This window comes from Chiloscyllium plagiosum, unplaced genomic scaffold (genome assembly GCF_037043375.1).
Source record: "Chiloscyllium plagiosum isolate Xiang-an unplaced genomic scaffold, Cpla_swu_hap1 HiC_scaffold_40, whole genome shotgun sequence".
Classification (NCBI taxonomy): domain Eukaryota; kingdom Metazoa; phylum Chordata; class Chondrichthyes; order Orectolobiformes; family Hemiscylliidae; genus Chiloscyllium; species Chiloscyllium plagiosum.
Genome location: NW_028270178.1, coordinates 19,308,931 through 19,333,819, shown reverse-complemented (window position 1 = coordinate 19,333,819; position 24,889 = coordinate 19,308,931). Strand labels below are relative to the sequence as shown.

Here is a 24,889-nt window from a genome sequence, read left to right as displayed (position 1 = left end):
AGACCAAATACTGAATTGCAGAAGCAATCATCCCAACATCCACAAACGAAGCTGCATTAGAATTTTATTTCAATGAGCCACCACACACTGCAGCACAGAGAAACAATGAAGAGTAGAGGAAAATCACCTATACAATGAGTTAAAAAAAAAGGGTACTCAACGAACACAGTCTGCCAATTTCTCAGAGACAAACCCAAAGAAGCAGACAAAACACATCCAGAAACCCGAGCCACTCTCCCTACATCAAAGACAACTCGGAAATGATTGCCAGACTAATCAGATCTCTTGGCCACAAACCCACCAACACACTAAAACAGCAGCTAATGTATTTGAAAGCCGTTATACAGACAATAAGCAGAACCAATGTCATTTAGCAAATAACTCGGAAGACCTGTAACAAACACTAAATTGGACGAGCAAGCAGAAAAAGTGATACCAAGATATATGAACATCAACTAGCCACAAAAAGACATGACCCACTCCCACTAGTATCGTTACAAACAGATGAGAAAGGACACCACTTCGACAGGGACATGACATCCATCCTCGGAGAAACCAAACAGAGACTCACGTGAGAATTCGTGGAAGCATGGTATTCCAGCCGGAACTCTATCAACAAACACATTGAATTGGAACTCAGTTACCATCTCTTGAGAAAAAGAAGAGGAAGAGACATCACCACGGAAAATGACGTCACCACAGGAAATGACGCCACCAACCCGACGAAACCTAAACACATATCGAAAATGCGGACCATACCACAAGTGCTTCTTCTGGAGGCTCACTGATGATGATACATAATAGGGTGGTGAAACATCTGTAACGAACCTTCCAGCTCAGCAAGCAAACTTACGTCCAGTCTCTGAGATATTTGTAAGCAATTATTTCAGCAATTAGTTTTTCTTGCCTTGCAATTCCAGCAATCCAATCGCATTGCAGTTTTGCAGGAAGTAATGTTCTGATTGTCATCTTTGTTTACTCCAATAGGATTTTTTTCCCAGTGTCAATATTTTTAGCGATTTATATGTTGACAGTTGTCTTTCAGAATAATTGTTATGCAAATATTCACATCACTCAAATGTGGTTCAATTCTTTCCTCATAACATGTTGGCATAAGTGGTTGCAAAATTACTGTCAATCTGAACAACTGTAAGAACCATAAAATTACAACTTCAAAGTTATATCATACTTTGTTACTTTTTCAGCAATCGAGAATAGAAATGATACACTAAGCAAAATCTAATCAATGATGATGTCCCATTTTATGTAACTGTAAATGTGGAAAAACTTCGGTGGTGCCTTTTTCATGAGGCAAATATACATGCTGTCAAACAAGGTTTGGGAATAATTGTACCACATGTACTCAAAATAGACCAGATTTTAGCTGCCAGTTTGTTATGTAAAGGCGGCTTCGGAGAATAAACAGATTGAGAAAAGTTAATATTGCCCTTATTTCACTATTTGTACCTTCAGCTTCATGTCTTTGCCAGGATTGTTGGAATGGCATTTCTTCACAATAGTTTCTGTGATTTCGTGTTTGCTTTGAATAGTGACAAATCTCAACGAGCATGAAATTTACGATGATAATAATCAAACAAATGATGTTTACGTCACCCTTTCCCACAGTAGCGTCCTGTCCTATATAAAAAATGGAACATTTTTCTGTCAGTTGTTATTCATGTAGCTTATTTCAATTTTGCATTTAATTGAGATTGATTCATTTTTCTTATGCCTGGAACTTCAACGAGCTCAGATTCCAGGTTTTATTCAATGCCTTCAAAGTCAATTTCCAATTGTTATGCATAATCATGGATGGATTGGGAAGCATAAGCTCCTTTAGATTTCAGAACTTGCTTTGTAGGAAGCATGCCCGTAATGTTGAGAAACCCTTGTGTTCACAGAAATAGCCCTACATATAGACACAGTATTTAAACACTTGCACCATCGAGAACTTTTATCTAATGAAAACACACACGTAGACATACAGAAAAAAATGTCCATGAGGAAAAGAACATGCATTGTTAAACACATTTATACAGTCATTTAATATCAAATCTGAAAACAGCAAGAAATTTTGAAGAACATTTTAATCTGTTTTTTTTCCACATATTTTAAAATTGAATTACATAAAAAGAATTTTGAAAATGAGAAATTTTTACGTGAATGTTAGTTTGTGTAAACAAAAACATGCAGGATGAAAATATGTGCTTGTCAATCTTGAATAAAGATAGAATCATCGCTAAAAAGGCATTCCTTGTTATTGCAATTTGAATATTTCCAGTGCTAATGATGTGAAAAATATCTCAAATACGTCTTCATCTAAAGAGTGATCTACCTTTCTCATTGTTTGAAGTTGCAAAATCGATTTCTGTTCCTAAGCATAAAAGAGCTGCGATTGTGAGGTAGAGAGAAGCTCCCATTATCCACTTCATTGCCTTGATTGCTGTAAATTGTAGAACATGACATTAGTGGTGCTATTCAAACGTTTATCATCCGAGCATTTTCCAAATGTTACTGATGCCTTGAGTTTCAGTTATTTCATTTGTCCACGATGCCAGTTTTACAAAATTTGAAGCATCACAAACTTAATCGTGGATAAATCACAACAAACAATATTTATGCTTTAACCCCACTGATACAACCTACTTGTCTGGAACAAAACATTTTTAATAAATCTGTAATAATGCTACTCCTTTAACAAGGTTATGCTGTCCTTGGCTCTTTTTTCAGCGATGTGCAAAAAGCAGCAATTGTGTAAGTTTTATGTGTGAAGGGTTGCTAAGTTAATTTAATCACAGTTAACAGATACAGCCTCAGACAAAATGCTTTCAAGTGGTTTAAGGAAAATACTTGCTCAATGGAAGGGGAGTGGCCAGTCCTTCCAGCTCACATCTGCTCTGGTTTGGTTTGGGTTTCAGCGGTCTGGCGGATCACTGAACTCAGGCGGTCAGTTTTGAGGCAGCTGGTCCAAGAAACATCTACATGGAATAGGATGTTCATGCTGAATATCGCTGCCATCTCTATCACTCCTGTAATACGCTGTAATTGATTTCACTTCTTTTTTTTTTTGCTGAGGCTGTGTTTATGGAGATTGTTGCAGAAATTTGGTACAGCATCATTAAGTTGGGATAATCTGTTGAGTATTCGGATCAGTTAAGTTATTCTGTATTCTGTTCTCTTGTTTGTTTTTCATTCGGTAATCATAGAGTCATACTTGTGAATACATTCTGGTTTGTTTAAAATTAAGTGGGTATTCCAGCTGTATCACGCCTGGAATATCCACCATACACCTGCTTAAAACATTGATCCAATTTAGGGTCCGAGCTACTTGCTTGAAATGTTTTGAGGTGGTCTAGACTGGTCCAGAACAAACCAAAATGAAGTCGTTCAACATGAGTATCACTCGTCTCGTGTAAGAGTATCAGGTATTGGCCCTTGCTGATACATCTCAAGTCAACCAATCTCAAATAAAAATTAGACACTGCAAGATATGTTAAAGCAGGTCAGTTGTAAAGAAAGATTGGAAAACTGTGGGCTGGTCTCATTGCCTAGTAGAGGACTAAGAAGCTATTAGATTGATGTTTTCAGAAATCATGTTAGATCTCGACAAAGGTGACATAAAGCGATCATGTGTATCCAGGACATTGTGGGCGCTAGGGAAGAAATTGTGCGACCCAGAGTAGAGACATTTGTGTCATCGACAACCATGGGTTTGGAAGACTGGAGGGTAGCTAATGTTGTGCCTTTAAGAAAGAAAGGAGAAGACAGGGGATTATTGACGTCCAATGTCAGTGGTGGATTAGTTGAAGGAGGGGTTGCTGAGAGACAGGATTTACCTACAGGTAGTGAGGCAAGGAATGAATAAGGAAATCGTGCCTCACAAATTTGGTTGAGTTTTTGGAGGATGTGACAAAGGAGATGAAAGAGAACAGGGAGAGTTGTATTTTTCCGACTGGAGGCCTGTGATGAGTGGTGTGCTGCAGATGTTGGTGTGGGGTCCACTGTAATCTGTTATTTATATGAATTATTTAGATGAGAAAATCAGAAGCATGTTTCGTAAGTTTGTGGATAACACCAATCTCACTGGTCCAGTAGAAAATGAGGAGAGTAATCTTAGATTAAAAAGGGGGCTTGATCAATTGGGCAAATAAGCCGGATGTGGCAGTTGGAGTTTTATTTAGATGAAAGCAAGGTGCTGCGTTTTGGTAAGAAAAACACTGGCAGGAGTTACAGAGTTAATAGTAGGGCTCTGGGGATTGTTGTTGAACAGACAGCCTTGATATTTATGTACATAGTTCATTGAAAGTTGTATCACATGTAGACATGGTAGTGAAGCATGCTTGCCTTCGGAGCTGAACCATTGAGTACAGGGCAGTCATTTTGCACTGTACAGGACGTTGGTGAGGCTTAATCTGGTCGACCTGTTGTAGGAACAATATTACCAACTTGGAGAGAGTTCAGAAATTATTTACATGAGTTAGGATGTAATGTTGCGCAATACATGACATTTGTGACGGCTATTCTGAATTCCAAAAAAGGCTGTGGAAGGCAGGTCACTGAGTATATGTATGATTGAAATAGAGTTCTTGAGTGTCAAGAGGATCCAGGGTTAGAACATAGAACATAGAACAATATAGCACAGAACAGGCCCGTCAGCCCACGATGCTGTGCCGACCATTGATCCTCATGTATGCACCCTCAAATTTCTGTGACCTATGCATGCCCAGCAGTCTCTTAAATGTTCCCAATGACCCTGCCTCCACAACTGCTGCTGGCAACGCATTCCATGCTCTCACAACTCTCTGTGTAAAGAACCCGCCTCTGACATCCCTTCTATACTTTCCTCCAACCAGCTTAAAACCATGACCCCTCGTGTTAGCCATTTCTGCCCTGGGAAATTGTCTCTGGCTATCGACTCTATCTATGCCTCTCATTATCTTGTATACCTCAATTAGGTCCCCTCTCCTCCTCCTTTTCTCCAATGAAAAACGTCCGAGCTCAGTCAACCTCTCTTCATAAGGTAAGCCCTCGAGTCCAGGGAGCATCCTGGTAAACCTCCTCTGAACCCTCTCCAAAGCATCTACATCTTTCCTATAATAGGGCAACCAGACTTGGACGCAGTATTCTAAGTGCGGTCGAATCAAAGTTTTATAGAGCTGCAACAAGATCTCACGACAGTTAAACTCAATCCCCCTGTTAATGAAAGCCAAAACACCATATGCTTTTTTACCAACCTATCCACTTGGGTGGCAATTTTAAGGGATCTATGTAGCTGCACATCGATATCCCTCTGTTCGTCCACACTGCTAAGAATCCTATCCTTAATCCTGCACTCAGCTTTCAAATTCGACCTTCCAAAATGCATTACGTCGCATTTATCCAGGATGAACTCCATCTGCCACCTCTCAGCCCATCTCTGCATCCTGTAAATTTCCCGCTGCAGCCTATAACAGCCCTCTATACTGTCAACAACACCTCCAACCTTTGTGTCGTCTGCAAACTTGCTGACCCATCCTTCAATCCCTTCATCCAAATCATTAATAAAAATTACAAACAGTAGAGGCCCAAGGACAGCGCCATGTGGAAAACCACTCACCACTAACTGCAATGCAGGATACTTTCCTTCTACTACCACTCGCTGTCTTTTGTTGGCCAGCCAATTCTGTATCCAGACAGCTAACTTCCTCTGTATCCTATTCCTCCTGACCTTCTGAATGAGCTTACCAAGAGAAACCTTATAAATTCCCTTCCTGAAGTCCATATACACTACATCTACAGCTCGACACTCATCAACGTTTCGAGTCACATCCTCAAAGAACTCGATAAGGTTTGTGAGGCATGACCTGCCCCTCACAAAGCCGTGTTGACTGCACTTAATCAAGTCATGCTCTTCCAGATGGTCATAAACCCTATCACTTAGAATCCTTCCTAACACTTTGCAGACAACAGACGTGAGACTTACTGGTCTGTAATTGCCGGGAAATTCCCTGTTTTCTTTCTTGAAGAGAGGAACTACCTTTGCCTCTCTCCAGTCCTCAGGTACGACTCCAGTGGTGAGCGAGATGAAAAGATCTTCGCAAGTGGCGAAGCAATTGCATTTCTCGTTTCCCAAAGCAGCCGAGAACAAATCTGGTCCGGGCCTGGCGACTTGTCAATTTTAATGTTTGTCAAAATGTTCAGTACATCAGCTTCCTCAATCTCTATCCAGTCCAGCATGCTCTTCAAAGGTTTAATTCACTACAAAGTTAATTTCCTTTGTAAAGACAGAAGCAAAAAAATCATTTAGGGCTTCCCCTACTTCCACAGACTCCAGACACAAGTTCCCTACGCTATCCCTGTTCGGCCCTGCTCTTTCTTTGACCATTCTCTAATTCCTCACATAAGTATGAAATGCCTTTGTGTTCTCCATAATCCACTTTGCCAAGCCTTTCTCATGCCGCCTCCTGGCTCTCCGCAGACCATTTTTGAGCACCTTCCTCGCCTGCCTGTAATCCTCTAGAGCTGAGCTTGACCCTAGCTTCCTCCACCTTATGTAAGCTACCTTCTTCCTTTTGATGAGACTCTCCACCGTTCTCGTCATCCAAGGTTCCTTTATCTTACCACTTCTTGCCTGTCTCAGAGGGACATATTTATTCATCACTCGCAACAACTGTTCCTTGAACTGTGTCCACATGTCTATAGTGCCTCTACCATGGAACAATTGCTCTTAGTCCATGCTTCCTAACAGCATCATAGTTTCCTCTTCCCCAATTAAATATCCTCCCATTTTGCCTAATCCTCTCCGTCTCCATAGCTATGTAGAATGTGAGGTAGTTGTGGTCACTTATCACCAAAATGCTCTCCCACCGGAAGATCTGATACCTGCCCCGGCTCGTTTCCGAGCACCAAGTCTAGAATGGCCTCTCTCCTCGTCGGCCTGTAAACGTACTGAGTTAGGAAACCCTCCTGAACACACCTTACAAAAACAGCTCCATTCAAATCTTCTGCTTGAAGAATGTTCCAATCAATATTGGGAAAGTTAAAGTCACCCATTACAACAACCCTACTACGTCCACACTTTTCCAAAATCTGCCGACCTATGCTTTCTTCAATCTCCCTGTTGCTCTTGGGGGGCCTGTCGTAAACCCCTAATGAGGTGACTGCCCCCTTGCTGTTCCTAATTTCCACCCATAATGACTCGGTAGGCAGATCTTCATCGACAATAGAAGCTTCTGTAGGTGTGATACCCTCTCTGATTAGTAGTGCTACACCCCCTCCCCTTCCCCCCTCCCTATTCTATTTAAATGCTCGAAACCCTCGAACATCCAGCAACCACTCCTGCCCCTGAGAAACCCATATCTCTGTTATGGCCACAATATCATAGCACCAGGCACCAGCTTACTTGGATAATGCGGGAGAATGGGTTTCAAAAACATGATTGAATGGTGAAGCACAATCGACAGGTTGAATGCCTCATTTCTGCTACTATGTCTTATGGTCTTACGTCTTATGGTCTTACAGAACAGGCAATACTAGATTCATTGTTGGGCAATGAGGCATAATTGATAAAGGTGCTAGAGTTGAAGGAACCCTGAGAAGTTAGTGACCATAATATAATTGAATTTACTTTGCATATTGAGAGGGAGAAAACAGAATCAGTGGTAGGGGTGTTACAGATAAATAAAGGCAAGTACAGAGGCATGAGGGAGGAGCTGGGCAGAATTAACTGGGAAAGCAACCTGGCAGGAAAGAAATTGGAACTGCAGTGGCAGGAGGTCCAGGAGACACAGCAGAGATTCATCCTGAGGCAAAAAAAAATCACATTGCGCAGGGTGGATGAAGCAACCATAGCTGACTAAGAAAGTCAAGGATAGCATGCACGCAAAAGAGAAATCATGTAGTGTGGCGAAGGGCAGCGAAAAACAAACGGATTGTGAAGCTTATACAGGCCAACAGAACGCAACAAAAAAGGACGGGAGACGTTTAACCGTGAGGGTAAGTGAACCAATAATACAAAAGAAGACTGTAAGAGTTTCTTTAGATACATATAGGGCAAAAGGGAAGCAAAAGCGGATATTAGACCACTGGATAATGAAAGTGGAGAGATAGTAGTCAGCAACAAGAAACGGTGGAGGAACTGAATAATAACTTCACATCAGTCTTCACGATGCAAGACATGAGTAATATCCAAAAACATGAAGAGAGTGAGGGAGCAGAGCTGAGTATTATGGCCATTATCATGGAGAATGTGTTACAAAAACTTGATGGCCTGAAGGTGGATAAATCAGCTGGACCAGATGGACTACAAACCAGAGTTCTAAGCGATATAGCTGAAGACATAGTAGAGGTGTTAGTGGTGACCTTTCAGTAATCGCTAGAGTCAGGGAGGGTCTTGGAGGACTGGAAATGGCACCCCTGTTTAAAAATGGAGTGAGGCAAAAGACGGAGAATTACAGACCCATCAGCCTAATTTCAGTTGTGGGTAAGATCCTGGAATCCATTGTCAAGGGTGAGATTTCTAAAAACTTGGAATTGTATGATAAAGTAGGGCAAAATCAGCATGGTTTCATCAAGGAGCGGTCATGCCTGAGAAATGTGCTAGAATTATTTGACGAAGTAAATAGCAGTTAAGACTAAGTTGAACTAATGGATGCTATCTATTGTACTTTAAGCAGGCCTTTGACAAGGTGCCACACCGAAGACTACTGAGTAAGATAAGGGCAATCGTTCAGAGACGAGGTACCAGACTGGATAGAAGCTTTCCTGTCTGGTAGAACAATGGCAGTGGAGGAAAAGAGGATCGTTCCGAGGATGACAGCCAGTGCCAAACGGTGTTCCGCAAGGCTCAGTGTTGGGACCACAACGTTTCACTTCATACATTAATGATCTAGATTAGGAACTGACGGCATTCAGGCTGGGTTTTTGCAGATGATACAAATATGGGTGGGGAAACTGGTAGTATTGGAGAGGCGGAGAGTTTGCAGAAGGGTTCAGACAGGTCAAGAGAGTAGGTTAAAAAAGTGGCAGATGGAGGACAACGTGGGAAAGTGTGAGGTCATGCACTTTGTAAGTAGAATAGAAGCATGGACCATTTTCTAAATGGGGAGAAGTCAGATGTCGGACGTGCAAAGAGACTTTGGAGTTTTGGTCCAAGATTCTCTCACGGTAATCTTACATGTTGAATCAGTAGTTAGGAAGGCAAATGTAATGATGGAATTTAATTTTGGAGGGCATGAAAATAAAAGCAAGCATGTACTTCTGAAACTCTATAAGGCTCTGGTCAGAACAAATTTGGACCATTGAGTGTAGTTTTGGGCCCTATATTTGAGGAAGGATGCACTGAACCCGGACTGTGTTTAGAAGAATTTCACGAGAATGGTCACAGGAATGAAATGCTTGACATACGAGGAACCTTTGAGGATTCTTGGTTATATACCATGGAGTTTAGAAGGATATGGGGAGGAGGAATCTAATTGAAACTTGTAGAATACTAAATGACTTGGACAGCGTGAATGTTGGGAAGACTTTTCCATTGAGAGCCGAGAACAGAAGCCGAGGGTAGAGCCTTATAGAGAAAGTAGAAGGGAGATATAGAGAAACTTCTTCATCCTGACAGTGGTGAATCTATGGAATCTGTTCACTGCCACATAAGGCTGTGGAGGCCAGGTCATTGAGTATGTTTAAGACTGAGGTAGATTAGTACTCGAGGATCAAGGGGATTAAGGGTTATAGGGAGAAAGCAGCAGAATGGGTTTCTGAAACCTATCAGCCATGATTGAATTGCAGAACAAACTCGATGGTGGCATGTCCTAAATTCTGCTCCTATGTCATATGGTCTTATGGTTTAACTGGCTGAAACACGTCCTGCAGACAGAAATTTTCATTATAAACTAACGCATCATTTCTGTATTGTTTCCAATTTTCTGAATTGGTCCACACATTCAATACTATACAGGTAACTTAAAAAGAATGTGTATGAAAGCTGATTGCCATGGAACCCAAATATAATCAGTATTTTCGTGGAATAAACATGTCTTACTGGTTATCCTTCCCTTACTATTCCTGAGATAAATATTTGATGTTTCCTGTCACTTTGCCTTGTATCTTCTGCACATACATTTCACGACCTGATGCTGGGTCGGAACATAACAACGCTTTAATCACATTTATATTCAATGTAAAAATCGAAGGAACCTCATTGATAGTTTCTTATATCGCGTTAGAGGGGGAGAAATAAAATGTTACGCAGATCTGACATATGATTAACAGTTACAGTCATATGATTATACAGCACAGAAACAGACGCTATGATCCAACTCGTTTCACAAATTAAACCAATCCCATTCACCTGCGTTCAGCTCATATACCTCAGAACCTTTTCTATTCATATACATCTCCAAGTGTTTTTTCAAATGTTGTAAGCGAACCAATATCTACAACTTCCACGTGCTGCTAAATAGCTTGACCTATCATTGTCTTTGTGATTGACGAACTGAGGAAGATAATTCATATTTCACAAAATGGCATTTTTAAATTGTAAATAATGAGGAAATGAATTGTTCAACATGTCTGTCCTTTCCCCATAGTCATTAAAATACCGCACTGTCATTCCCTAATGAGACAAGATTGCTCCTCATCTTGTTTTATGTAAATATAAAATTTCTTATCATTTTGAAGTCAGTGGCAATTTTTCTTTCATAATTCCTTTAAATAGATTGTGGCTGTTTGTTTTTTTGTATCTTTCCCCAGTCATCAGGATCTACGCTGATTTTGCATTCTAAGCATTTGAACTTGATTTCCCTTACAGCATTTCTTTCCTGATTTCGTTTTCTGATTAGAAAGCAAAGAGCGAACTCAAATGGATTGAATTGAAACTATAAATGCTCCTGCAGCCATTGCTTACATTTATTGAAAATTAATCATCTCAAATAGATTTAGGTAATAAAACTTTTAAAAAATTCTAGTTTAAATGGTTTCTGACGTACTTGTAAGCAATAAATTCAGCAATTATTTCTATTTTGCCTTAGAATTCCTGCACACCAATTGCATTACAGTTTGCAGAAAGTAACCCATGACTCTCATTCTTGTTTAAAACAGTACCCCAATTGGAGTATTTTTTATGGGAGTAATGAGAACACGTTCAGCACTTTACATTTTGACACTTATCTTTCAGAATATCGTTTACATCTGTATTTACATCACTCAAAGGTATCTCAGGGTAGTATCCTATACTAAACCAACTTCACCTGCCTTTTCACGCCCTTTCTTACATAATATGGTAGGAAGTGGGGCTGTTTGCCGATTATTGTGCAATGTTCAACACCATTCACAACTTCTCACACACTGAAGCAGTCTATGACCAAATGCACAAAAGATCTGGAAAATATTCAGGCTTGGGCTAACAGGTGGCAAGTGACATTTGTGCCAAACAAATGCCAGGCTATGGCCATCACAAATCTCGTCAATCTCGACACTGTCCTTTGACATTCGATGGTGTTGTATCACTTAATCCTCTGCTATCAAATATTTGATCGTTATCACTAATCAGAAAATCACCACATAAACACAATGGCTAAAAGAATAGTTTAGTGGCTAGAAATACTGCAGTATGTAACTCACCTCCTGAGTCTCCAAAACCTGTCCACCATCTAAATGTCACAAATCTGGAGTGTGATAAGATATTCGCCACTTGCTTGGATGAGTTCAGTCCCAATAACACTCAAGAAAATTTACACCATCCAGACCAAAGCAGCTCACATGATTCGCACCACATCCATAAGCATCCACTCCTTCCACCACTAATGCTCAGAAGCAGAAGTACATACTATTTCCAAGATGCACCATAGAAATTAACCAAAGATCCTCAGATAATATCTTCTGAACTGCAAACTATTTCCATTTAAATGGATGAGAGCAACAGATATATGGAAACAACAAAAACTTCAAGTTCACTTCCAAGCCACTGACCATCCTGACTTGGACATATGTCATCATCCTGTGCACTCTCTTTGGATCAGAATCCTGGAATTCCCTCCCCTACGGTATTGTCGTTAATCCACAACAGGTGGACTGCAGTGTGCAAGGAGGCACCTCACCACCATCTTGTTAAATTCAACAAGGGGTGGGTAATAAATGATGGCCAGCCAGTGAAGCTCATGTCCTACAACAAATAAAAACAGAACAAAAAACTAAAGAAACAATCTCAAATATATTTCATTTCTTATTTCGGAACTTGTTGACATACATGCATGTAAATTTAATGTCAGACTGAAGAATTGCATAAATCACAAAACTGCAACTTCGAAATTATATCATAGCCTGCTACTTTCTCACCAGTGTCGAATAGAAATTGCACACTCAACAAAACTAATCAACGCTGACGTACCTCTATATGTAAATTTCAATGTAAAACGTGAGTGCGTGCCTCATTTGTTAAGAGGAAAAAATAGATACATTCTGTTAAACAGAAGAGCAAAGGAGCATACTCAAAATAGACTATCTTTTGATTCCTGTTAATTATCGAAATGATGCTTAGGATTATAAACAGTTTGAGAAAAAAATTAATGCTTCTCTTATTCACTGTACCTTTAACATCATTTGTTTGCAAAGGGTATTGCAATGGATCTTCTTCAGAAGCAATTCTGTGATGTCCTTTTTGCTTTGAATAGTAATGTTCCTCAGAGCGTATTGCTGTAGGTATGTAAGATGCTATGATAACAAGCATCAAAATGATGTTGACTTCACCCTTTCCTGCAGTAGCTTCAGGTCCTGTAAAACATAGAACGTCATTCAATCAGTAGCCATCCATCTAGTTTATTTTACTTTTACATTTAATTCAGACTGATTCATCTGTTCATTTTATCCCAGACCTTGAACGAGCTCAGATTCCAGGTTTGATTTAATATCTCGGAGTCCCTTTGCAACAATTATACAGAACAATGGGTCGATTGGGAGGCAGAAGTTTCTTTATATTTCAGAATTGGATTTGCATCTGTAATATTGAGAAATCCGTGGCGTCTTGGAAACAGCCCTACACATAGAGAGATTGAAAGATCCTAACTAAAGAAAAATACACACAGAGAGATGCAGAAACAAATTTTCAGCAAGGAAAAGATGATGCATAGTTAAACACATTTGTCCAGAAATGTAACACTACATCCCAAAATAACATGATATTTTCAAGAAAACTTCAACCTGGTTTACCTTCCATATATTTTGGAATTGCATTCGCTAACGAAAATTTCAGAAGTGAGGATGTTTACGTGAATGTTAACTTCTGTAAACAAAAGCATACAGGATGAAATTATGTGTTTGTCAAATTAGCTTCAAGATAGAGTCATCGATAAGAACTGTGTTCCTTGTCATTGCAATCACCTTCACGCTTTCGAATATTTGCAGTATTGAATGGTGTGAAAAATATGTCATCTATTCTTCATCAAATGAGTAGTTTTCCATTTTTCAACACTGGAAGTGGCAAGATCTCTTTCTGTTCATAACAGTGCTTCAAACGTGATCCAGAGGAATTCCCTCATTTCACACTTAATTATTTTGTTTACTTCAGATTATGGAGCATGGCTTCATTGTTGGTTTTCAAATATTAATCATCTGAGCATTTCCTAAATGTTATTAATGCACTGAATTCTCGTTATTTTAATTCTCCCACAATATCCACATTCAGTATATTCTAATACCAAAGGTCTGTCAGCATTGATATCTCTATTTGTCATGTCAAGATCAACAGAGCGCTATTCAATAAGACATTAGCTGACATTATTATTTCCTCAAGCTCCATTTCACAAATTGCTTGACTAGTTTTCTGTCTGATAAATAAGCACAGCAAATCTCTGAACATATTTCATGGTACAGGATCCAATTTCCGCTGGTGAACAAAATTCAATCGTCTTGAAGAAAATAATCTTATGCTGCAGTGTCGAGTTTATCATAAATTCAGAACATCTAAAGAGTTTAAACATCTTATTGATTCTGTCGTTTCTCTTCGGAATCATGTGCTTTTAATAAGACTGAGGGTGAAACCTCCAAACATTAAACTGATATGCGTTTAATATTCCCAAACACTGCTTATAGAATTAAAAGGCAGCAACACCGCTAGACCATGAATGTGCATAACATTGATTGCCCCAGGAAAGAGGAATCAAACTTTAAGAGAAAGAGAAATTGCTGGAGAAAACCAACAGGTTTGGCGGCATACGTGAACAGAGTTAGCATTTTACGTCTTGTGACCCATCCGCAGAACAAACAGTAGCTAGCAAAATGTCAGTTTTTATGCAGAGAATAGATGGGGGAAGGGGGTAAGGTGTACATGGACTAATAGCATCCTGTTGGGAAAATGACAAGGAGAGGAACATGTGCATCCTTGCATCCTGCTTTCTGTAGAGTCTCTATTCCATTTTCCTAGTTCCCCATCTCCATCGCATATGTTCTGATGTGGACAACATAGAAAAGGAAGCCTCCGAATTGTCAAACGAGGATTCCCCAACACTGTTGTTGACTGTGTTCCCAACCAGGTCCGACGCATCTCCCATACTTCTCCCATTGCCCCCTCCCCACGTCGTTCCCACAACAGTGACAGGCTTCCACTTGTCCTTACCTATTATCCTAACAGCATCCACATCCAGAAGACCATCAGCCACCATTTCTTCCACCACCAGCAAGATGTCACCATGTGACACAGATCCCCCTCCCCTCCTTTGTCTGCCTTCCACAGGGCTGGTCCTTCTGGGACACCTTAGACCACTCCCCCTTCACTTCCAATACCCATCCAAAGCTCCACAACACCTTCTCCTGCAAATGCCAAAGGTGCAACACATAACTATTTACCTCCTTCCTCTTCAGTATCTCAGGGCCCAAACATATTTTTGAGGTGAAGCAGTTCTCGGAATCGAGACTACTGCATTCGCTGCTCAAAATGTGCTTTCCTCTACATAAGGGAAACGAAGCGTAGACTGGATTAGCCCTTTGTAGAACACCTAAGTTCTGCATGTAAAAATACCCTTCAACTTCCAACCGCCTGCCGTTCCAACGCACCACCCTGTTACCTGGTCAATATCTCTGTGTCAGGCTCCAGCGAAGTCCAGCACAAGCTGGAAAAGCAATGCTTCATTTTCTGGTTGGGGACCCTGCAACCTTCTGGACTCAATATCGAGTTCAATAACTTTAGGGCTTGGACTCACCTACGTTCTGGAATCACCCGCATCCACCCACCACTGCTACCACAGACACAAAGAAGGATTTTGAAAGTGAGAAATATCTACGAAATGTTAGCTTCTGTAAAGAAAATCATCCAGGAAGAAACAATGCATTCGCCAAATTAGCTGTAAGGTAGAATCATTTAAAAAGGCATTACAGATATTTGCAATTATCTTCATGATTTTGGACATTTGCATTTTTGGATGCTTTGAAATAGATTTCAGCTACATCTTCAGCAAAAGTGTGGTTTTACCTTTTTCATTGTTGGAAATCCCAATGTCTGTTTCTGTCGCAATGCATGATGATACTGCAAACATGAACCAGAGGAAAGCGCTAATGTCCGACTCCATTCTTTTGATTTCTGTAAATTATACAGTATGTTATGAACTGTACTATTTGGTGTTCAAATAAACTGAGCATTTTCCAAATGTTACTGATGCTTGGAATTCAATTTCTTTCAGTTCACGTACAATGTCAGAATATATTCCAATTCCACTAGACTCTCAGCAGGGAATTCTCTATATGTCAGCTCAAGACCAAGAGAGGACTATTCAGTAAGACCATAGCTGATATTATTATTTTCTCAAGCACCGTTTCCCAAAATACTTGAATACTTTTCCATTTCGGTAAACAAACACAGCAAAGCCCACAAAGTATTCCATGCCACAGGAACCACCTGACTGTGGGAAAGAAAATTCAATCATCTTAAAGAAAAAAATGCTTATTGCCTAACTTCATACCGCTTTGTTAATTTTATCATCACTCTCGCTCCTAATCTTATTAGCATTCATCCTGATTATTCCCTTCAGAATCATGTATTTTAGTAAGAGTGGAGATGAAACAGCTCAACATTCAATGATGTGCCTCAATATTAGCAAACGTTTCTTATAGGATGAGTAGAAGCACGACCCATCATCCCTGAATATTTGGAATAATTACAGTTGCTGGTGTATGTGTGTGTGTGTGTGTGTGTGTGTGCGCGCGCGCGTGTGTGCCAGTTACAAAAAGACTTTCCTTTCTCTGGCCCTCAATGCTTCATTTTCACCATGGACTTCCAGTCCCTATTCATCTCCAATCGCCATGACGAGGACCTTCAAGGCTTCGGTTTCTTCCTCGATTGACGTCCCCGCCAATACTCTTCCACTGAAACTCATTCGTTTGGCTCTTCTGGTCCTCACCCTCGATCATTTTTCTTTTAAATGCCCCCATTTCCTCCAGGCAAATGGGGTTGCCGTGAGCACCCTCGTGGGCCCCAGCAATGCCTGTCTGTTTGTTTGTTACGTGGAACTATCCATCTTCCACAGTTACACCAGCTGTATTTCCCTCCTTTTCCTCCACTTCACTGATGACTGTATCGGTGTCACTTCCTGCTCCAAACAGTTCATCAACTTGACCAAAACATTCCACTTGGACAATTTCAGACATCTCCTTCCCCTTCCTTGTCCTCCACACCTCCACCAATGGTGACTGACTCAACGTTGACATTTTCTACAAACCCGCCAGCTCCAACAGCTTCCTGGACTAAACCTCCCCTCACCTGCCTCCTCCAAAAATGCTGTCCCATATTCCCAATTCCTCCACCTCCACCGCATCTGCTCCCATGAGGACCAGTTCCACCATAGAACGTCCCAGATGGGCTCCTTCTTTAAAGACCGCAATTTCCATATCCACGTTGTTGATGATGCCATCTAGCACCACTCATCCACTTTCCGCAACTCCGCCTTTGAACACCACCCCTCCAACCACAGAAAGGACTAAATCCTCTCGTTCCTCTCTTCTACCCCACTAAAATCCATATACATTGCATCAGCCTCCACCATTTTCGCCACCTACAAAAAGACTCCACCACAACATATTTATTACCCTCCCCACCCCCAACCGTTTTCCATAAAGACAATTTATCCACGACTCCCTCAGGTCAACACTATCCAGCAACTCACTCATCCCTCCCAGCACCTTCCGCTGCCACCTCAGGATTCGCAAAACCTGCACATGCACTTCTCCATCCAAGGCCCCAAAGGAGCCTTCTGCATCCATCAATATTTCACCTGCAATACACACATGTCATTTACTGTATCTTTTGCTCCTCTACATGCAGACTCCTCTACATTGGGCAGACAGGACTCATGCTGGCAGAGCACTTCAGAGACCAGCGCCAACCAACCCCACTGCCCAGTGGCCGAAAACGTCAATTCCCCCTTCCACTCTGCCAAGGTCATGCAGACCCTGGGTCTCCTCCATCGCCACTCCATAACCACCTGACGCCTGGAGGACGAATGCATCATCTTCCACCTTAGGACTCCCCCAACCCCAAGGCATCAATGTGGATTTCACCAGTTTCCTCATTCCCCTCCCCCCACTTTATCCCACTTTCAATCTTCCAACTCAGTACCACCCTCATAACCTGCCCTACCTGTCCATCTTCCTTCTCACCTATCGGCTCCAAACTCCCCTCTGAGATATCACCATTAGCCCACGTCCATCCACCAATTGCGCTCTCAGCTAGACTTCCACCCGCCCCACCCCCTCCCATTTATCTCACCACCACCTCGGCTCACAGCGTCAGTCCTGATGAAGGGCTTCTGACCAAAACGTTGATTTTCATGCTGCCACACCTGCTGTGTTTTTCCAGCACTGCATTCTCAAGTCCATAGAAGAGAGCGACCAAGCTGTGACTGCCTGTGTGCGTGAGTGATCTTCACAGAGTCCAGAAGAAGGAGATTGCTGGGTGCTGCTTGTGCATTAACTGACACTGTCTTGAGTTTAAACTTCTTTAATACAATTTGCGTGAAGCAGCTTCTTTCTAACATTGACATATTTACTCTCGACGAAAATTTGAAACACTGTAATACTTCCATTACTCCTTGACATGTTCCTTATTTGTTTGCGTGGCTGAAGGAGAGATAGAGGTGTGCGCATGTGAGTGAGTGTGTAAGAGTGTGAGTGCAGGTGAGAGAGTACTATTGTGTGTGTGTGCAAGCTTGGTAAAGTGTGTGTGTGAGAGAGTGTGATGGTGCATAAGCTTGTGAAAGGCTGCATGTGTGGGCGTGAGTGTGGGGGATGTATGTATGTGAGAGAGCGTCAGTGTGTGAGGATGTAAGAATGTGTTTGCATGTGTGTATGTGTGTGTGTGAGAGAGGGAGAGATTATACTGCAGAGGTGTCACCTGTAGTGTGACATGCATGCAAGATACCGGTTGATGTCATCCTCTTTTCGGCCAGTTTGCGTTGTGACCTGTCCCAAAGTCCGTCTTGGTGGATGGTCATGCGAAGATCAGAGGCCGAATGTCCCTCACCACAGAAGTGCTCCTCGACTGGGAGGGAACACCCTGTCTGATGATTTTTATGCGGTGTCCATTCATCCGTTGTCATAGTGTCTGCACTCTCTCACACACATGCACGCACATGCACATACCCCACACACGCACTCCTCACATGCTTATACCCAGTGACACTGACACACACTTTGCCAAGCTTGCACAGACGCAAACACACAATGTCTCATGCGCACTCACACTCACATGCTCTCTCTCTCCTCTCTCCCTCTCTCTCCCTTGCACACACACACACATACAAATTTACCCCACAAACGTGTATTTGCAGAAATATATTTACAGATGCATTCTATTTTGCTCAAAGAATGCACAACATCTAAGCAGTCAATGCAGTCAGTTAATCCATATAATATTTTGCAAATTCCACTTTGGAAAGGGAAGCAATCTAATTTAAGATTGGGATACAGTCAGACTCTAATCTCACCTTTAATGTATTGTCTAAGCTGAGATGTCTGCATTTTTTAAATAAACACTTAAGTTATTTTGAGAATGTGCCTTAAAAGAAGTTCTGGGAATTACATATTAATGAACCAAAACCTGTAACCCATTATGAAACATGAATTACATAATAACAGTTCAGGTTTGCTAAATATATCATTTTACTTCATATCACTGTAATCTTTTTCTTTAAGTTCTGTGTCTTCTGGTCCTGCTTCACAACCACCTGAAGAAGGAGCAGATCTCCAAAAGCTAGTGCTTACAAATAAATCTGCTGGACTATAACCTGGTGCTGTGTGAGTTTTAACTTCCTTCGATAGCTCATTCCACACATGCATCATTGTCTGCGTGAAAAGGTTGTCCCTGAGATCCCTCTTAAATCTTTTCCCTCTTATCATCCTCTGTCACCTACTTTCAAGTCAATTTTATATCCAGATAGATATCTCTCCTTGGATCCCGTGTGGTTGAATCTTGTTAATCAGTCAACATTGCGAAAATTTATGAAAAACGTCTCTGAAATCCAAGTAGACTACGTCCACCATTCCCCATTTACCAATCTCTTTTGACACTTCTTCAAAAAACTTAAATCAGTGAAACACGACCTCCCACATACAAAACCATGTTGACTGTCCATAATCAGTTCTTGCCTTTCCAAATATATGCAAATCTCGTTAATCACAACCAAAAGGTTAAACATCCCACACTCTCATCTATCGATAATTTGCTGACTTTTCCTTGCCACCTGTCTTAAATAATGGATACACATTTACCAACCTTTTTTCTAACACCTTTATTGGGAAATAAGGCAGTGAAGGTGATTGAGGTGTCAGTGGGGCAACACTTTCAGGTCAGAGATCATAATTCTATTAGTTAAGGATAGACCTGATCTAAAAAGTTAAAGTTCTACATTATAGTAAGTCAATTTTGACCGGGATCGGGCAAGAACTTTCTACAATTGTTTGGGAGCGGATATTCACAGATAAATGGACGATTGAAAAATAAGAATCCTTCAAAAACGAGATGGCTGAGCGCTCATGAACAGTATGTTCTTGTTAGAGTGAATGACAGGCTGCTAGTTGTAGGAGATGCGGAATGACTAGAGAAATTGAGGCTCTTGTGAATAAAAAGGAGGTAAATGGTAGACATAGACAGTAGTGCTGAAGTGAGTTTGTCAATGAGCATAAGGAATATTGGAGTTCTAGAGGGCAAACAAGGGAACATTCGAAAGCTTTGGAAAACAGGTTTAAGAACAATTCGAAGGGAGTCTACAAACACAGTAATGATAAAAGAGAAACTTCACAGAGAATAGGGTCCCTAAAATTAACAAGGCCATCTACGTTTGCAGCCGTAGGAGAAAAGCATCAGTATTTTACTGCGGTGAAGGATGTGGAAGCTCGAGAACTTGGAGACATAAATAGTGATAAATTGAAAAGTGTCCATATTACAGAAGAGGAGATGCTGGACTTCATGAAACGCATAATGTTGGAAATATCCCGAGGACTTGACCATGTGCATCTCAGAACTTTGTGGAAAGCTCTGGAAGTATTTTTTGCAAGGTTTGTGAAGGTTTGTCGCTCAGGTTGAGGTTTAAGGTGTAGGTTTGCTCGCTGAGCTGTAGGTTTGATATCCAGACGTTTCATTACCAGGCTAGGTAACATCATCAGTGGCGACCTCCAAGTGAAGCGAAGCTGTTGTCTCCTGCTTTCTATTTATATCTTTCTCCTGAATGGAGTTCCTGGGGATGGGGTGATGTCATTTCCTGTTCATTTTCTGAGAGATTGATAGATAGCATCTAGATCTATGTGTTTGTTTATGGCTTAAAAGACTTAGTACAACCCATGGACAAAACCAACGTCATCTACAAAATTCCATGCAAGGACTGCGACAAACGCTACGTAGGACAAACAGGAAGAAAGTTAGCCACCAGGATACACGAACACCAGCTAGCCACAAAAAGACACGATCCTCTCTCCCTCGTAGCCCTAGACACGGATGAAAAAAAAAACACCATTTCGACTGGGACAACACATCAATCCTGGGACAGGCTAGGCAGACATGCCAGAGAATTCCTAGAGGTCTGGCTACTCCAATCACAACGCCATAAACAAACACATAGATCTAGATGCCATCTATCAACCCCTCAGAAAACTAACAGGAAATGATATCACCACAAACCCCAGGAACCCCATCCAGGAGAAATATATAAATAGAAAGCAGGAGACAACATCTTCGCTTCACTTGGAGGTCACCACTGATTATGTTACCTAGCCTGATAATGAAACGTCTGGGTATCAAACCTACAGTTCAGCGAGCAAACCTACACCCTAAAGCTTCGCAAGTAATTTGTAGGTCCCTTGCTGGGAGTTTAATTTAGATAAATTCGAGTTGTTGCATTTTGGTTAAATGAACGAAGGCAGGACTTACATAGCTAATCGTAAGAATCAGGGAGTGATGCCAACAGAGGGATCCGGGGATTCAGGTGCATTAAAAGTTGCATTGCAGGTAGACTGTGCAGTTAAGAAGGCGTTTAACACACATGCCTTCATTGTTCAGATTATTGAGTATAGAGCTCGGACATCATGTTGCAGTTATACAGGACTTTGGTGACGCCACTTTTAGAGTAATTCTGATATTTTTATTAAACGGGAGATGATGCAGAAAAGATCGAAAAGGATATTGTCCATAATGGAAAGTTTCAGATTTAACGAGCGGCAGTAGAGACCTGGACATTTTTCATTGGAGGAGGTGACCAAGCATGTGGATGAAGGTAGAGCAGTGGATGCAGTATACATGGATTTTAGTAAGGCATTTGATAAGGTTCCCCACGGTAGGCTTATGCGGAAAGTCAGGAGGCATGGGATAGAGGGAAACTTGGCCAGTTGCATAGAAAACTTTCTAACCGGTCGAAGTTAGAGAGTGGTGGTAGATGGTAAATATTCAGCCTGGAGCCCAGTTACAAGTGGAGTTCCACAGGGATCAGTTCTGGGTCCTCTGCTGTTTGTAATTTTTATTAATGACTTGGAAGAGGGAGTCGAAGGGTGGGTCAGTAAATTTGCAGATGAAATGAAGATTGGTGGAGTTGTGGATAGTGAGGAGGGCTGTTGTCGGCTACAAAGGGACTTACATATGATGCAGAGCTGGGCTGAGGAGTGGCAGATGGAGTTCAACCCTGCCAAGTGTGAGGTTGTCCATTTTGGAAGGACAAATAAGAATGCGGAATACAGGGTTAACGGTAGGGTTCTTAGTAAGTTGGAGGAACAGAGGGATCTTGGGGTGCATGTTCATAGATCTTTGAGCTTGTAAGTAGGCCTATGGTGTATTAGCGTTCATTAGCAGAGGGATTGATTTCAAGAGTCGTGAAGTGATGTTACAGCTGTACAGGACTTTGGTTAGGCCACATTTGGAGTACTGTGTGCAGTCCTGGTCGCCTCACTTTAGGAAAGATGTGGAAGCTTTGGAGAGGGTGCAGACAAGATTTACCAGGATGTTGCCTGGAATGGAGAATAGGTCGTACGAGGATAGGGTGAGTGTGCTATGCAATTTCTCATTGGAACGGAGAAGGATGAGGGGTGACTTGATAGAGATTTATGAGATGATCAGGGGAATAGATAGAGTAGACAATCAGAAACTTTTTCCTCGGGTACAACAGAATGTTACAAGGGGACATAAATTTAAGGTGAAGGGTGGAAGGTGTAGGGGAGATGTCAAGGGTAGGTTATTTACCCAGAGAGTGGTGGGGGCATGGAATGCGCTGCCTGTGGGAGTGACAGAGTCAGAATCATTGGCGAACTTTAAGTGGCAATTGGATAGGTACATGGATGTGTGCTTAAGCTTGGACAAATGTTCGGCACAACATCGTGGGCCGAAGGGCCTGTTCTGTGCTGTCTTGTTCTATGTTCTATGTTCTATGTATGAGGTTGATGGATGATCTAATGGTGGTTTATAAACTAAGAGAGACATAGATAAGGTGAACAGTAAAAGTCTTTTTCCCAGAATATGGGACTTCAAACCTGGACCGAATAATGTTAAGATGAGAAGAGAAAGATATAAAAGGGACCTGAGGGGAAACGTTTTCACAAAAAGGATGGGATGTATCTGAAACAAGCTTCCAGCAAAAGCAGTTAATGCAGGGACAGTTGCATTCCCTTCCCCAATAGAGCTCGTTTCAACAACGTGATTTGGCTGTAATGTGATTGGTGACTTGGGGAATGATTTTTTTGCAACTCAAACTTCTATTGGCTATTACACAACTTCATCCCCGGTAACCTTAAATCCATTCTAGGTTTGAAACTTCTGTAGCTTCCTATTACGTGTACTGTTTCTCATTGTAAAACAAACTCCAGTCCTTGCAACTGCTCCAGATCGGACCACTACTCTCTCTCTGTAACCTTCTCTACTCCCAGAAACTTTTTCTATTTGTGTCAATTCCTTCAGAACCCTTCCTCTCCAGATTCCTGAAATCTCTTTCTGCCGTTGTAAATTTAATGGGTTGAGAAAACCAAACGATGTTCCAGTTTGATTCACAATTATTCTGATCGGATCATGGGATTCAACTGCAGTTGTAAGTGCACAAACCGGAGATCCTGCTCAGCTGATTCTGAAGAATTTTACTAGAATGGCTAGGTACAGCTTCGGATTCCCAGGTTGGGAGTTGTGAGTTCACATGTAAATCTATTTGCACATTCCGTCTGTGTGCCTGACAATGACCTGGTTCTGCTCTGATATGAAGTACTTTCCATGGTAATCTGGTAATCTTCAGATCTACATGAGTGACGCGACCTCACCTTATCAAAGCCTTCATTTGGAATATGTTATCCTCATCTTCTTTAAGTGGGAGCTTTGTGAGCTGCAGGTATTAGTTTCCAACTGTGCGAGAATGAAACATTTACCATGAACCCTGAGCCATACAGCGGAGTTTCCTGGATTCTGTTGTTCTTCACTGACTGTCACTGAGAGGATTGTACAACCCGGGAAGCTGACTGCAGACTGATATGCAAAATGGCGCCAGATCTCCGTGCAAATCTACGTTTTCTATTTCCTACCATCATAATTATTGAAAACAAAAAATGTATCTTTCAATTCTAGAGGGTAATGTTTCACCTGGGCCCATACCGCACTGTTTCAAGTTCATATTGTGCACAGCTCCTGCTATTCATTTGCATTTAAAGCAAATGAAAGCAGCTGAATCAAACAATCAGCAAAGCAAAGAGACCAGTGCCTCGACAGGCCATGTATCTATTTTAAATAAACATGATATAACTGACCCATTACGTCTATTTCTTTTTGGCACTGTTTAATTTCAGGATTAAACCGACAGTAAGAGGTTTTAACCTTAAGTTGCATTGGTAACGTCATCAGTGTATTTTCTTCCTAAATAAACGTTAACAATTCTCTGTTTAATACTACAATGAAGACCAAAACCTGCCAAATTCTGAGAAAAAAAAACAATGGCAATAAATATTAGTGCTGCTTCCATAATGTGCATTTAAAGAAAGGAACTTCGCAGAATACAATCCGGGACTTACCTTATGTTGAAGTGTCTGATTTCTTGTAAAAGATCCCCTCTCACCATTACCTTGGCTTAAACAGGATATGCGAAAACATAATCATAAAGATGACCTTCAACCAGATGAGCGAAAAAAATCTAAAGCATTAACTTCCGGGTACTGAGTTTTATCTGGATCTTGCAAAACTCAATAAAACGTAAAAGAAAAAATGCATACACTCTTTATATGTAATGGAAATACGTTATGGAAGCCTTTGACAACATTTCAATCATCTCCTCAATTTGCAATGCAGCTGACAGCATAGAGAAAATTACCTACATCACTCACAAGCAGGGATCAGGCTGCTTTGGGTCCAGTACTGTGCAATAAAATACAATTAGTAAATGATTATCGAGTGGAACAAAGTTCAGAATACAGTAACAGT

The 24,889-nt window shown here is 41.2% G+C and overlaps 1 protein-coding gene across 3 annotated transcripts; it reads right to left on the bottom strand.

The window, feature by feature from the left end:
* Positions 1 to 543: 543 nt before the first annotated feature.
* On the bottom strand, positions 544 to 24,655 carry LOC122544087 (uncharacterized). 3 transcript variants are annotated; one of them, XM_087981567.1, is made up of 6 exons: positions 24,484 to 24,655; positions 15,440 to 15,547; positions 12,565 to 12,747; positions 2,336 to 2,443; positions 1,468 to 1,638; positions 544 to 1,147 (listed from the first exon to the last, which is right to left on the bottom strand). In XM_087981567.1, the coding sequence occupies exons 2-6, from the start codon at positions 15,534 to 15,536 to the stop codon at positions 1,098 to 1,100; spliced, it is 609 nt and encodes a 202-aa protein (XP_087837693.1). In that variant the 5' UTR covers positions 15,537 to 15,547; positions 24,484 to 24,655; the 3' UTR covers positions 544 to 1,097. The 3 variants fall into 3 exon arrangements, with proteins under 3 accessions (XP_087837693.1, XP_043539043.2, XP_087837694.1); XM_043683108.2 differs by lacking the exon at positions 544 to 1,147 and having other exon boundaries at positions 1,158 to 1,638; XM_087981568.1 differs by lacking the exons at positions 544 to 1,147; positions 15,440 to 15,547; positions 24,484 to 24,655 and adding an exon at positions 13,183 to 13,211 and having other exon boundaries at positions 1,158 to 1,638.
* Positions 24,656 to 24,889: the final 234 nt, after the last annotated feature.